The 16,124-nt window shown below is 37.0% G+C and overlaps 1 protein-coding gene across 17 annotated transcripts in view; it reads right to left on the bottom strand.

The window, feature by feature from the left end:
* Positions 1-16,124, bottom strand: part of DTNB (dystrobrevin beta) — a 248,882-nt gene that overhangs the window by 160,123 nt on the left and 72,635 nt on the right. For all 17 annotated transcript variants that reach the window (XM_058551640.1, XM_058551649.1, XM_058551648.1 and 14 more), the window contains one exon: positions 3,184-3,289. In XM_058551640.1, coding sequence (XP_058407623.1) covers positions 3,184-3,289 — 106 coding nt within the window. The remainder of the gene's footprint in view (positions 1-3,183; positions 3,290-16,124) is intronic.

Raw genomic sequence — 16,124 nt, 5'->3', positions numbered from 1 at the left:
GAATAAAAGGAAAAGACTTAGTAAGAAAAAAAATTTTCAACTTAGAATGCTACATTCCCATGCACCTTAGAAAACAATTTATTTCTTTAAAATGAAACCCATGTCTCAAAATTTAGATGAACATACCAGTAAGGAAGAGAGAGAAGCCTTCACTCCAAAATTTCTTTTCCAAATCTATTGTTTTTTTAAGAGATGTATTATTATTGGTTGTGTACATATTTGCTTCCTTCACTAACATCAAATCCGTGAGAGCCAGGACGATGTGCTGTGCCTCTGTTACCTGCAAGCGGTACTTTACACAGTACCTTGGACTGAAGGCCTTCAAATGTTTGCTGAATTAAATACTACCACATACCTGGGCACAAATGGTAACAGCAAAAAGTAAGGCTAGATACACTAAAATATTAGTTGTAGGTAAGGCTCTAAGTAACAGCATAAAATAAAGTACTCTAGAACAACAAAGGGACAGTGATTTGGAAGAAGGGAAACTCTGTGACCAGCCCTCTTTTCTCCTCCTCACAGCATCTGACCTCACGAAACACTGCCAGGTGGCAGCCAGGACTCATAGAGATTACAGGGATTCTCTAATAGCCCGAAAGTCCAGTTCACTGAGTGGGAAGCGGGTAATGCACAAGTGTATAGTATAGACTGCTATTTATACTTTTATATGTTGGTAGCATAACTGTTCCCTCTGGCGATTCAATTCTGAACACAAGAAATGGAAGTCAATAGGAAAAAGGGACATAGTATTCAAATCTTCATTTGAACATCTCTTTCTAGCACTATATATACAAATCCAATGTCATCTCAATTATAAGGATTTTTAGTTCTACTTCCAAAAATGTATATTAACTAGAGGTAATATTAACTAATATTAACTATATTAACAAGACTGAAAAAAAAAATTGAGCCCTAGGTGAGGAAAACAATCTAACAAGATCACTAAAGACTAAAACAAAAGTAAAATCAGGAATGAGAACTCCAAAGGACATACTTCCTCTAAGAAATTCAAACCTTTCGTCATCAAGGTATTTCTAAGGAATGATCGAAGTGCTATTTAATTTGGAGTCTGTGCTCCAAATTAAAACTATACAATCTAGTAGAGTTCCACCAGAGAACATACTCCCAAATCCACCTGGAGCTAGCATCAATGAAGTCAACAGCAGTGCAGCCAACATTTATAATTCTATATAATAATTCTGGGCTAATATTAAGTGATATATGTACATTAATATTAAATCAGCAAATACACTGATAATTTTGGTTGAACACATATGTCTATGTGATTTTTCTCCTATTCTCTTCTAAACCAGTGAGGAGCCAGTGCTTACACTAGTCAGTGGAATGGGTGACCAGGTGGAAAAGCAGAGAACCAGAACGAGGGAAATATCAACAAGTGCGCTGGGTCAATTACAAATAAGATCAGGTTTTCGTAAAAGCATTCTTTTTTGGAAGAGTGTATTATGTGGTAGTTATCTTCTTATATACTATACACTTGAATTAGGAAACCAATATAAAAAGTGCAACTTTTGCTTAAACAAATATTTGTCCTTATGAAGAGTAACTTCAATACAATCCAAGTGATGAATTTCATACGAAGTAAAGGGTCCAAACAACTAAAAAAAACTAGAAATACCATAATTTTAGAATTTGCTTCCTACCATAAAAATTAAAATATATAAAAATTAGTGTGATGGGTAACATGCTTTATTTCTAGGTATTTCAGTGATTTCATAATATTCCTCTGAGTCTGAGAAAAATGATATCACTAACCACACAGGAAGGTAATCAATAAATAATACACTACATACAAAGTCACAATCAAATGTTCATACGGATAACAACACATCTTGACAAATGAGATTCTCTCTACTGGTATTGCAGACACAAAATGATTTTTTGAAAACGAATTGGACATGAAACTACTAAAACATTTAAGGCTATAAAAGTATTGCCCCCAAAAGAACCAATAATATTCTAATAATTTAATAGCATAAATCTCTATCCAAAAATCCTGTTAAAAAATTTAGCTATTTTAGGGGCCAGCCTCGTGGCGCAAGCAGTGAAGTGCGCACGCCCCGCTGCAGCGGCCCGGGGTTCGCCGGTTCAGATCCCAGGCGTGCACCAACGCACCACTTGGCAAGCCATGCTGTGGAGGAGTCCCATATAAAGTAGAGGAAGATGGGCATGGATGTTAGCCCAGGGCCAGTCTTCCTCAGCAAAAAAAAGAGGAGGATTGGCAGATGTTAGCTCAGGGCAGATCTTCCTCACACACACACACAAAAATAGCTATTTTAGTCTAGCCAAGAGATTTTGGACCTTCAAGAAAATAACCCTGACTCTAAGGTACTTGTGAACTAAAGCCATAATTGGGCAAAATGCCAAGAAATTTAAACAAAAAAAAAAGGAATGAATAGGAGGGGGGAGAAAATAGGAGTATGTTAGTGTATTTCATTCTTACAAAGGGAAAAAAGAGGGCTCTGCCTTCTAGTGCCTTCTCAGCTATCAGTGGTTCTCTTCTGTGGAATCAGGAGAGACAGGCAAAGCCTTGAGAGAAGGGAGGTTACACAGAAAAACTACAGCGTTTCCTTTAATAAACTCAAACAACGTAAACAAGGAGATAAACTGATAAATATCACTTCAATTCCAAGTGAAACAAAGATTTAAGTCAGATTAGTGGGAAGGATACTGAAAGTAAATTCAAGGTAAAATAGTAAAAGAAAAAACTGAAGATGTGTGCAACCCGGTACTAAATTCTACCTTAGCTATTTTCCAAAATAATTACAGTTTCAGTGGTTCACATTGAATATATCTAAGTTTTTAGATCTGTAATTTTTATAAATTAAAGGAAAAAAAAAAGGAAGTCATGGCTGAGTCAGGTGGCTCAAGCAGAATACCACCATCTGGAATCTCAGGGGGGAAAACGCCTCGAGTTTGAACCACCAAGTTTTATGACCTGATACGAGTACCTCTTGGTATCCTAGTTAGTAATAAGTCTTCTTTCTTTTTTCTTTCGAGAAATAAATATTCCTCTTTTGAAAGCTAAAACCACAAATTCAAATGATGGAGTGCCAGCAAATGTCCACTGTAATTTTCACTGATAACACCTAAGGACATTACCAATAGTATCAGTACATATACCTCCTACAGCATAAGGAATTGAATGATAAAAGTTCTGCTTACCATTCTCAACATGGGCAAGCCTATGCATGAGAGGTAGCCAGACAAGGCACTGGGGAGGAGGATCGGCCATCATTGTGTCTAAAAACATATTTAGCATTATCTTTTTCTGTGAAGAGAAGAAAAACAAATATACTTTATAGTTTTCAAGTATCCCTGAACTCTAAGATTAAGTTAATTTAGGATTCTCCTTACCAAGCTTTAATGAATTACGTGTGAAAATTTTATACCAAAATAAAATTTTTACCTTACAGTAATATTCGACATTACTACAGACACTGTGACACACTATACTACACACTGCTACTATATTCAAATTCATTTCCACATACATTATTTGAGTCTTAAAACAACTGCATAAAGTAAACAGGTTAGGTATTACTATCTTCATTTTACTGATAACGAAGAAAAATAAAGGAAAAAAGCAATTAAATGACTTGTAATGGTCATACCCAAATTAGATACAGAGGCAGGATGAGAACTCAAGTGTCCTTCAACTACTATTCCTGTTCTCCAGTGGGGGAGACAGACACCCCACCCCTGATGATAAGACAACATCACGAGAGCAGGCACTCTGGTCACCTGGTTGTCCACCACATTTCCGGCACCCATAACAGTGCTGGGCACACAGTCGGCACTTGGTAATTGTTGAATAAATACTGAAGGGAGGGGCAAACACCCTCAGATATCATCCACAACTTTCTCCTTTACAGAAGAGAAAACTGAAGCTCAGAGAGTGAAGTTATTTGACAGAGTCAGAGATAGTTCTAATAAGAGAGATTAGAACCCAAATATCCAACTGCCCATCAGTCCTCCCTCCATTATAGCATCTCCCTAGCTAGACCACATTTTTCTGTTCTACCTTTATTTCTCTCTTTTAAAGAAATATATAGGAAGCTTCCACCGTATGTGAAACACTGATATAATTAAGTCCCACATGGACACAGAAAATTAGAAGGCAGTCTAGAAAAAACAGAAAGAGTCATACAATGTAGATAGAACAGATTCTCAACAATATGTCAAAGTAATGAATTTTCTTTTTATTTCCTCTAACCTGCAAACACCTTTCCAGCTCCAAAAGGAAAGGAAAAAGGAGGAGAAAGTAGTGCCATACAACTGGATGTGGGACTTCTGTAACTGTAACCTGGACGCCTAGGCCTCCACTTCAAACTGTATTCCAAAAGAAGAGCAGAGATAAAAGGGCAAAGCACGGGAGAAGAGAAGATGCACAGCCCAGTAAGCAGCCTGGTGCTGCCACTCAAAGGCACGGCGGGGGATGCAGTGGGCGGGACGAGACACGGGACTAGGGTACAGGACGACTGGGGATTAGGGGTAGAGTGAAGACAAAAGGCACCCAGAATTTCACCTCACTCTCTCTCAAGTAACTAAGTTCTCAGTCTCACCACTTTTGTTGAAGTGGAAAAAAGGGTATAAAAAATGTGGTGCTTTCCCACAAAACATTAAAATAATTTATTTCAGGAAAAAAAAGAGGTAAAAAAGATAAAATTGGTTAGAGCTAACCTAAAGATTTTGCCAGCTGATTACAAAATAACTTTGATTTTTACCATGAATATACTCAACACAAATTGGAAGCAAGGAGTTGAAGGCACTGTGGTGTTTCTTCAGGAGGACAGCGGCCTCCAGGATTTTCATCCCATCCACCAGGATACCTCCCCACCGATGGTTCCCATGACGCAAACAGGAGACTACACAGACTTACTTCTGGGTATCTTTTTGGCAACTATGAAAATCTTGATTCCATTATATGTAAATTGGAAGTCATTCTTATTGAGAATAATCTTTAAAAGAAGAAACTGGTAAGTAGGGAATAGAAACAGGAGGGAAAGTAGATGGCAGGGCAATAAAGAGACTTTTGCAATAAAAATCTGAAAAAGAAGAAGAAATCTGAAGGAAAGACTCAGATCGAGGACAGAGACTGCAGGCCAGCACTGAATGGGGGGGGGGGAAAGGTTCTGAGATGTACGCAAAAGGGTGATAACAGTGTGAAGTGACCATCCAAAGGCCCTCTATATACGGCTGTGCATCGATGGTGAGGCTTCAGAAATGCCTACTCAAATAGGCTAAATAAAGTTTTCCAAAGTGCTTTCCATCTCAGGCATCCAAGTCACTAATGTTTCTGAGACCTCAGTGGAATCTGGGAGGAATGAGTGAACAACACTAAAAACAAAACCAGAACGTCCTTGAACATCGGAATGGAGGTCCAGACATGGAAAATGCCTCTTATTATGAATATGCAAATAACTGCAACAAAGCAAAACGAAATTAAAAGTGTCTGTTTAAAATTACTGAGAAAGAAGATGCTAGGAAGTTTTTCTAGCTAGTAAGAGGTGGTAAACAAATATTAAATGTATCATATCGTTTATTATAAATTTAATGTTTAAACTAGTATTTCTATATCTTCTTCTGTTTGTTAAAAATTACAATTTTACAAATCCACTTATAATCCTAATGCTACTTTCTCTAAAAAGTTTTGATTCACTTATCATAGAGTTGTTTTTTTAATCTTCTTAGATGAAAAGGAACAATGATATTTGATATCTCAGAAGATCCTCATATATACACTCAGGATCAGTTTCCAAGATTGTCCTAAGGTCATACTATAATTTGAAGTTCTCCAAAAGCATGAGGAATGAAACCAGAACTGTGCCTCAGTGCTCAGTCTTCCATTAACCATGTGATTTGGGGAAAATCACTTAACATTCTGGTTTCAGTTTTCTGATCTGGGCTAGTGCAGTGTTTCTTGAAGTGCGGTCAGAGGCCTCCCTGGAAGGTCCCTAAAACATTTTCAGGGAGTCCATGAGGCCAAAACTATTTTTATAATAATACTAAGACACTATTTGCCTTTTTCAGTCTCATTCTCTCATGAGTGTACAGTGGGGTTTTCCAGAGGCAATGTGGCCTATCCACAATTACCTGAAAAAGCTATTAAAATACTCCTCCCTTTCCAACTATACAGCTGTGTGAAGCCAGATTTTCTTTCTATACTTTAATCAAAACAATATATCACAACAGACTGAATGGATAAGCAGATATGAGAACCCAGCTGTCTTCAATTGAGCCAAATATTAAAGAGATTTACAAAAATATGAAACATTGGCACTCTTCTCATTAAACTTTTTTGTTTTGGAACATACGGTTATTTTCCATAAAAACATTTATGTTAACATGTAATAGGCTTATCATTGCTATTCTTAAATAACAACATTTTTTAATTTCTCAATTTTAATTTTTAATATGGAAATATTGATAGATAAAACCCACATATACAAACCCAACATAAATTCTTTGGGGTCCTCAATAATTTTTATTGTGAAGAGGTCCTGACATCAAAAAGTTTGAGAACTGTTGGGATAGAATTCCCAGCTCAAAAATTCCGTGACTTCGTAAGTAACTCTGTGAAAGATAGGTTGGCTCTTTTTTCTCCCTTTTTGTTTTGTTTTTGCCCTTGAGTTGAACACATTCTTTGCATTTCTCCTTGTTTTTTATAGCACAATAATATTTATAACAAAAACTATAATAAAATTGCAAATAATGTACATCCCCACCATTCTCATTTTTTCTTTATTTCCCTCCAAATGTATATATGTGTCTATGTAATTATGTACATAGGGTAGATAAAAATAATCTGGTTTTTCACTTAACATTTTATTAAAGATTTCATTGTTTTGCTACAAGGTCTTCATTTCTAATCATTTTAACAGCTGCCTGATCCACTGAGCAAAACACCATGATTTATTCATGCCTTCCTCCATAAAACACTGAGGCTGTTTCTATCTTTATGTGCACACTCATATTTTTTCTTAGAAACGAGTGTTTCTGTTTGCCACCTACCTCCCCACCCTTGTTATTCTAATCCTCAATACTGACATTTATCACCCTAGATGCCATTCTCACCTCCCTCCACCCATGACTACATCTTCTCTGTTTTAAAAGGGGGGAGAAACCATCTCTTAAAAATGAGAAAACAAGTAAAATAATTTAGCATTCGATCATCATAGCTGCAATTTCTAACCTCATCATTTCCATTAAAACCTCCTATTTCCTTATGGGCAACAGGTAAATATTACTCATCCACCACCTTATCCCTTACTCGGTTATTAGTTAAACAGGGTATGACATTTAATTAACAGACTTGAAAACATTTTTACAACCTTCCAGATTAAAATGTTTTTATACAAACTTTTTCGTAGAGTTATAGAAATATTTTGTCTGACAAGGGCAAACATACGTTAACAGGTTATAGGACCAGTGCTTTAACATCACTTATAAGGTGCTTATAAATGCTTATAAGGCTATAAGTGTGAAAGGTCAGCCTGTCAATTATTATTAGACATTGAATTTGTCCATATCGTAGATTTCAGACTTTGAAAATTAGAGCTCTTTGTAATGACACAACAATATAACATTGCTGTGCTTTTTATCAGATATTTGTATTTATTATGGCTAAAAGAAAGATTGGAAAAACTTCAAAAATTCTGAAATACTATATTTTCCTCATTGCAAAGATTGTTTCATTAGAGAAAATCATGGAATAATAATATCCATGAAAACAACAAGGTTGCAAATACATCCATGAGCTTTAAGCTTTCAATTAGAATTCAAGCCAAAGATACTTTCTCCTGCCATATCTGATTTAAATCATTACTCAATTAACCTAACGAATCTCCGGGAAGCATCAATCATTTTCCAGACACTGTTAGTCACGGAGATATAAAGTCAAAGGAGACCAAGGTGCAGCCCTGCGGGGCATAAGTGAGCTAGATGTAACATGCCATGGGCATGAAGAAGAGGGAACAATGAATCCTACATTGAAAGATTCAGAGCATCACAGAAGAGAAGATATTTTAGCTGGGATTTGAAATGTGAGGGCCAAAGATTTGCTGGAGGAGAGAGAGAAGGTCAGTGGTCATTGGCATTTCAGTGAGAGCTAACAGCAAAAACAAAGACTCAAGAAGAGTACTACTTTCGCTCACTCGAAACGCATGCTGCTCAAAACATGAGAAACGCAAATTAAAACTATACTGAGAACATTTCTCATCTATCAGATTGACAAAAAGTCTAAGAACATATGCTGTTGGCAAGGCTGTGGAGAAACAAAAGCCCTTATACATTGCTGGTGGGAATGCAAACTGGTATAACTCCAGTGGCACTGCGGCAATACAGCAGTCCCCCGTTATCCACGGTTTTGCTTTCTGAGGTTTCAGTTACCTGCAGTCAACCACAGTCTGAAAATACTAAGTGGAAAATTCCAGAAATAAACAACTCATAAGTTTTAAATTGTGCACCGTTGTGCACAATTGTGCATGATGAAATCTCGCACTGTCCCAGTCCGTCCTGCTCAGGATGTGAATCATCCCTTTGTCCAGAATATTCACGCTGTATACGTTTACCCACCCATTAGTCACTTAGTAGCCATCCTGGTTATTAGATCGACTGTGGTGGTATTGCAGTGCTTGTGTTCAAGTAACCCTTATTTTTCTTAATAATGGCCCAGAGTGCAAGAGTAGTGATGTTGGCAATTTGGATATGCCCAAGAGAAGCCGTAAAATGCTTCAAGCGAAAAGGTGAAAGTTCTTGACTTAACAAGGTTGCTAAGATCTATGGTAAGAACGAATCTTCTATCCATGAAATTGTGAAGAAGGAAAAAGAAATTCATGCTAGTTTTGCTACTCCATTTCAAAATGCAAAAGTTACGGCCACAGTGAGTGAAAGGTACTTAGTTAAGACGGGGTTCGGATTCTGGGCATGGACCTATGTACCGTTCGTCAAGTCATGCTGTAGTGGTGTCCCACATACAAAATAGAGGAAGATTGGCACAGATGTTATGTTAGCTCAGGGCTAATCTTCCTCAGAAAAAAAAAAAAAAAGATAGGGTTCGGTACTATCTGCCATTTCAGGCATCCACCGGGTATCTTGGAATGTATCCCCCACACATAAAGGCGAACTACTGTATCTAAGAAGAACCCGTGGCAGGCTGAGGCTGGAGTCTGTGGGGGATAGGAGCAATCAGGAATGAAGGTGAAAAGACAGGCTGGGGTTGGACTGATAAGCACCACTGCTAAGAACCTTATCGAGTAGGCATAAGGAGCTAGGAAAGTTTTTTTAAGTAAAATAGGGACACACAGCAATATTTTTAAATGATGACATCAACTCAAATTGGCTTATGATTAAAAGGAATAATAAAACAAAAGCAGCATCTGAGCAGGAAGAGTCCTCTTCTTTAGGCTGCCATTAGGCCACTAAGTAAAGTGACTAGGAGACCTGGGTCCTCAGTTTTTTTGGTGAAGAATTTTTCTGCGTTGCCTGAAGACCAGTGAACCACAAGCCTCTGGGTAGCAGCGGGTATCAGAGGTCCAGAGTGGCAGTGCATGCTAGACTGTGCCACCAGTGAACTCCAGAGAAGGCACTGGGCCAACAGCCCCAACACTCCATGCCCAGCAGCTTTCAGCCCTGCTCACAAGCCTCAGGTAGGGAAACATGACTGAACACATCAGGACCTGTTTTCAGCTCATGAGTAATAACTGAGACTGGGGACCTTTCCTATAGTATGTACACAGTCAACACTGTTACCTAACAAAAATATTCTTTAAAAAAAAAAACAATCTTGGAGCCACTTGTCATCTGTCTAAGCATCATTTAGTAAGACACTCTCCTCCAGAGGCCCAACTGGAACAAAATCTCACTTCTAGGTCTCTAGGATTTTGTTCAATCTAATTAATCCCAGTGATACAGGTTTCATTACTACAGACCTCATCATAACAAAATCAGTTTTATACCCTGTATCTCATCCAATCTAATACACCATCACTTATAAGATGTACCACTATTTTTTTCTACCTCTAAGAAAGAAAAACACTGAGCCAATTAAACTAACTCAATGACTTAATTAACTGTAATCCTTCACGACATAAGAATCGGTCACACCAGCCTCTTGATAAACTGAAATTTCTTTCATCCATTCAGAAGGATTTGGCTTTCATCAATCTTCAGTTGCACTGCTTGATATGACAAGAAATTATTATGGTCATATCTCAGTAAAAAAAATAATACAGCTTCATCTATTTGTGGATATCTTCCTTTAAAAAAAGAAAAGTTCTGTAAAGCACCTGACTGTTGCTTTGCAAGAAAATAGGGAATTCCTCCAGGGATGAGTATTCATGTCATTAATAGCAAATTTATTCCCCTCTGTTCCGTGTGTTGTCTTTCTGCGTTTACAATAACTTTTTGTTTAACACCAAATCAGAGTATACTCTTCGGAGGACATTTTAAATGACAAGACATGCAGTACCAAAAACATAATTCAGTTGAAGTGACAGCCATATGAACAGCTACGACCAATTTCACATGCGCAGGAAACGACAACCCATCGTAACCATTACCTGGCCAAATGCAATTGAGATGCTGTTCTTACTGCTATATGAGGTATCTCAAATATAAGAGATGTTAAGGTGTGAAAAAGTGTCTTCAAAGCAATGAAATACGGTAATAACTAGATTACAGTGGTAATGGGGGGTTGCTAATGGAGACTGTAAAATCTCCGTAATTAGAATACCTATGAAATACACATATATACACATTCACGTGCCAGGCAATTCTTGTCAAACTTTATTCAACATCCAGGAAAACAAGGTCACAACATCCAGAAAATGTCTCAATTAAAGATACAGTGGGAAGAAAAGCCATTTTGACATATAGCAGAAGAGGATATGTTAGTCAAAGTATAAGCAGAGGACATCTCCAGGCACGAAATATTCTTGCTCTTCTGAAAATCCACCAGCAATACTGTAATCCCATCTCTACCCACTTCCCACCTCCTCTGGAATCTTGGAGACTGTGGCACAGTGTCCAATCCAGTGTTATCAACAGTATCCCCTGCAACATGGAAAGGATGCATCTACTTTCCTATCTCACTCTCTTCTCCCTCCCTGTCCACCCTACTTATTCAGGTTTCCCTTTCATAAACACAGGCATCAAATTTAAAATCCTCTGCAGGGTGCACTGACCTCTTCAAACTAAAGTCATTATGAAGCTAGAAAATAGATGAAAGCAAATTGCAATTATCTTTCTAAGGAGAAAAAAAAAAAACTTTCAAAACTCGGAAGTTTGGAAAAATTGGGGAGAAATTTAAATATGTTCATTGCTTGTTTTTAATAACTTTTAAGTCTCTAAAATCAGTTTATAAACACTGAGGAATCTTCATATATCTGGCCGACTCATCAAAATATTAGGCTTGAGGTGCTATATTAACACTGCGCTTTATTCAGACAACAATCACAACCACAAATTTACAAGTAGAATTAACTTTTCTATTATTAAACTTTTAAAAAATAGGGGCCAGCCCGGTGGCACAGCGGGTAAGTGCGTGCGCTCCGCTGCGGCAGCCCAGGGTTTGGATCCCCGGCGCGCACCAACACACCGCTTCTCCGGCCACGCTGTGGCAGCGTCCCATATAAAGTAGAGGAGGATGGGCACGGATGTTAGCCCAGGGCCAGTCTTCCTCAAGAAAAAAGGGGAGGATTGGCATTGGATGTTAGCTCAGGGCTAGTCCTCCTCACAAAAAAAAAAAAAAAAAAAATACACCAAAGGAGAGAGAATAGTATAATATGCCTATCACCCAGCTTCAACAATTCTCAACATATGACTAATGTTGTTTCATATATGCCTTCACTCTCCCTTCAATGTGGACTACTCTGAAGCAAATTCCAGACATATCGTCTCTGGAATTAACTTTACTCCAATGTTTTACTATTCTGGACACCTGGGATGCTTCTGAGGCTGATGAGAGCATTCTTATAAAAGTCATTTTGTGGGCATAAGTTTTTATTTCACGTGGGAAAAACTTACAAATAGAATTGCTAGGTCAGGGGTAGGTGTCTGTTTAGGTTTACAAGAAATCACCAGGGCTTCTTCCAAAGTGGTTTATGTGAGAGTTCTGGTTGCTCCAAATCTTCACCAACATTTGGCGTCAGCGACTGAATTGTAGCAATTCTAGTAGATGTATTCTGTTGAATTGACTTATAAAAGCTTTTAATTTTTGATGTGTTTTTAAAAATACTAAACTACATAAATCCACATCCCTTATTTTGAGTTAGTTTGTGAAAAGCAGGCAAAATTGCTATTTTTTAATTTTTCAAACTATACATACAAATTTAATAGCCTTAACATATCTTGACTAATTTTTCATATAGTAAAATATGGTTCTATAATATAATTTTTGGTGGATGTATGCTATTCTATGGCATGGCTGAATATGCCATAGTTTATGTAATCAATTTCCCATTTTTGGACTTTCAGGTTGTTTCCAACTTTTTTGCTATTATAAACAACAATGCAATAAACATCCTCTTAAATAAATTTGTGATTATATCCATGACTGTTTTTTTGGATAAATTACCAGAAGCAGAATTGCCAGACTAGAGTATATGTGTGGTTTTCTTTTAAACATTTAACAGCTATCTACAGTATTTGTCTGTTTTTTTTTTCTTTTTGACCCCATTCATCTATTTCTCCCACGCCCCACCCCCTGCCTCTAGCAACCACCAACCTGTTCTCCATATCTATAAGCTTGGTTTTTTTGTTTTTGGGGTTTTTTTTAGATTCCACATATAGGAGAGATCATATGGTATTTGTCTTTCTCTGTCTTGTTTGATTTAGCATAATGCCCTCGAGGTCCATCCATGTTGTCACATGGCAAGATTTCACTCTTTTTTATGGCTGAATAATATTCCATTGTGTACACATACCACAATTTCTTTATCCATTTATCTATCAATGGACACTTAGGTTCTTTCCATATCTTGGCTATTGTTGTAAATAATGCTGCAATGAACATCGGGGTTCATAGATCTTTTCAAGTTAGCGTTTTCATTTTCTTCCGATAAATACCCAAAGGTGGAATTGCTGGGTCATATGGTAGTTCTATTTTTAATTTTTTGAGGAACCTCCATACTGTTTTCCATAGTGGCTGTACCAATTTACATTCCCATCAACAGTACAGAAGGGTTATTTTTTCTCCACATCCTCACCAACACTTGTTATTTATCTTTTTGACAATAGCCATTCTAACAGGTGTGAGGTGATAGTCCATTGTGGTTTTTATTTGCATTCCCTGATAATTAATGATGTTGAGCATCTTTTCATGTACCTGTTGGCCATCTGTCTATCTTTGGAAAAATTTCTATTCAGATCTTCTGCCCATTTTTTAATCAGATTGTTTGTTTTTTTGCTATTGAGTTATATGAGTTCTTTACGTATTTTGGATATTAGCCTATTATATGATTTGCAAATATTTTCTCCTATTCATTAGATGGTTTCCTATGCCATGCAGCAGCTTTTTAGTATGCTGAAGTCCCACTTATTTATTTTTGCTTTTGTTGCTTTTGGTTCTGGTGTCAGATTAAAAAAATCATCACCAAGACCTATTCAAGGAGCTTATCGCCTATGTTTTCTTCTAGGAATTTTATGGCTTCAGATCTTACATTCAAGCTTTTAATCCACTTTGAGTTAATTTTTGTGTATGGTATAAGACAGTGGTTGAGTTTCATTCTTTTGCATGTGGCTGTCCAGTTTTCCCAACACCATTTATCGAAAAGGCTATTTTTTCCCCATTGTATATTCTTGGCTCCTTTGTCATAAATTAATTGACCATATATGCATGGGTTTATTTCTGGGGTCTCTATTCTGTTCCATTGATCTATGTGTTTGTTTTTATGCCAATCCTATACTGATATAATTATTATAGCTTTGAAAAAAAGTCTGAAATCAGGGAGCGTGACGCCTCCAGCTTTGTTTTCTTTCTCAAAATTGCTTTGACTATTTGGGTTTTTCTGTGTTTCCATACAAATTTTAGGATTATTTGTTCTATTTCTTTGAAAAATGCCATTGAAAGTTTGATAGGGATTGCACTGAATGTGTAGATTGCTTTGGGTAGTATGGACATTTTAACAATACTGATTCTTCAATCCATGAGCACGGAATATTTTTCCATTTATCTGTGTCTTCTTCAATTTCTTTCATCAATGTCTTGCAGTTTTCAATATATAGGTCTTTCACCTCCTTGGTTAAATTTATTCCTAGGTATTTTATTCTTTTTTGATGCAACTGTAAACGGGATTGTTTTCTTTATTTCTCTTTTGGATAGTTTGTTATTAGTGTATAGAAACATAACAGTTTTTTGTATATTAATTTTGTATCCTGAAACTTTAAGGAATTCATTTATCAGTTCTAACAGTTTTTTGGCGGAGACGTTAAGGTTTTCTACAGATAATATCATGTCATCTGCAAATAGTGACAGTTTTACTTCTTTCTTTCCAATTTGGAGGTACATTCCCTCTATACCCACCTTAAGAATTTCTATCATAAATGGATGTTGAATCTTGTCAAATGCTTTTTCTGCATCTATTGAGATGATCATATGATTTTTGTCCTTCATTTTGTTAATGTGGTGTAACAAATTTTTTTAAAAAAATAATTAAAGCTATATTAAAATAGACAAATACAGTCCTGTGTCACTTAATGACGGTGATATATTCTGAGAAATGTGTCATTAGGTGATTTCGTTGTTGTGTGAATATCATAGAGTGTACTGAAGGGGAACAAAATTTGCCACCCCAAAATGTGTCTCTCTAACATGAGGACTGTTTTAGGATTATTTTTAAGAAACAAAAGACTCAAAATTTTTCTTGTTACCTCCCTTTAACTGCCTAAAAGAATTCAGATTAAAAAAAAACAGCCTCAGGAAGCGAGCTATCACCTTAGCACAACATGAACTAGGTGGTGGATAGGGAGGAACCTAGAAAAGCCCATTTGTTGGGCTCCCCTCTGTGTTCTTCTGTTTCTGTGCAGCCAAACACTTGTTTTCCAAACATTTGCTCCTTGTCACCTACCTATGACTTGCCTTCCTTCTCTTTGAAGTCTCTGACTCTCCCCATCCCCAACATCTTTTTTTCTTTGGCTGAGGATGGTATTTAAGGTGAGGGCTTTGGCCATTTTGGTGAGTTATTCAGTTTTCCTGGGTTTTTCTCATGTATACATGTTATTAAACTTTTGTTTTCCTCCTGTTAACCTGTCTCATATCATTCTTAGACCAGCCAGAAGAATCTAGAGGAGAGAGGAAAATTTCTTCCTCCCCTACAGTACTTAGACAAACCTAGCCTACTACACACCAAGTCTATATAGTACTAATCTTATGGAACCATCATCATACATGTGGTCCATCACTGGCCAAAACGTTGTTATGCAGTGCATGACTGTATGTAATTCCCTTCATATCATTAAAAAAATTGAAAGTATTTCTACTCTAATGCAACATGTACATTACTGCAAAACTGTGGATTTAAAAATAATAAGGTATATAAGAAAAATAGGGTTGGAACAAACCTAAAAACCTATGCAGCCTTGTAAACAGAGGACTAACGAACAACAGCAATACTAATAAGAGTACCGGCACAATTAAATCTCCATAGGCATTTCCACCAAGAGTCACTGTCAGATGATACCTTTCAGCCCTGAATCCTGAGGCTCCTTCATGATAAGGCATACAACTTCCAAGACAGATCAGTTTCATCAAAACTACTGGACTCATGGGATAGCTAACTCCCAAAGTTAATTTTCTGGCATGAGATAGGGGCGGGGGAGGAATGTCTTCACAGATTCTTAATTGGTACCCACAGCTTCATCACCATAACACTATAGAAAGTGGAGCAGTTCATGAATCCTCCAAACCAGCCACTTCTTTCACTAAAGGAAGGTACTTCTGAAGGATTTTCAGCTTCTTTCTTAAAATAATCATACTTTTTCTAACTGTGATTATTTCTTTGTTCAGCGGGGAACATCAATATGCTGGGGAAAATTATATATGCACCAACAACGCAATCTCCACTTTACACTGACACCGTCCTCTATCTGATGGTGTATGAGCGAAG

The sequence above is a fragment of the Diceros bicornis genome, chromosome 12 (genome assembly GCF_020826845.1).
Source record: "Diceros bicornis minor isolate mBicDic1 chromosome 12, mDicBic1.mat.cur, whole genome shotgun sequence".
In the NCBI taxonomy this organism is placed as follows: Eukaryota; Metazoa; Chordata; class Mammalia; order Perissodactyla; family Rhinocerotidae; genus Diceros; species Diceros bicornis.
The sequence above is the reverse complement of the archived record's forward strand: the minus strand, read 5'-3'. Positions and strand labels throughout refer to the sequence as shown.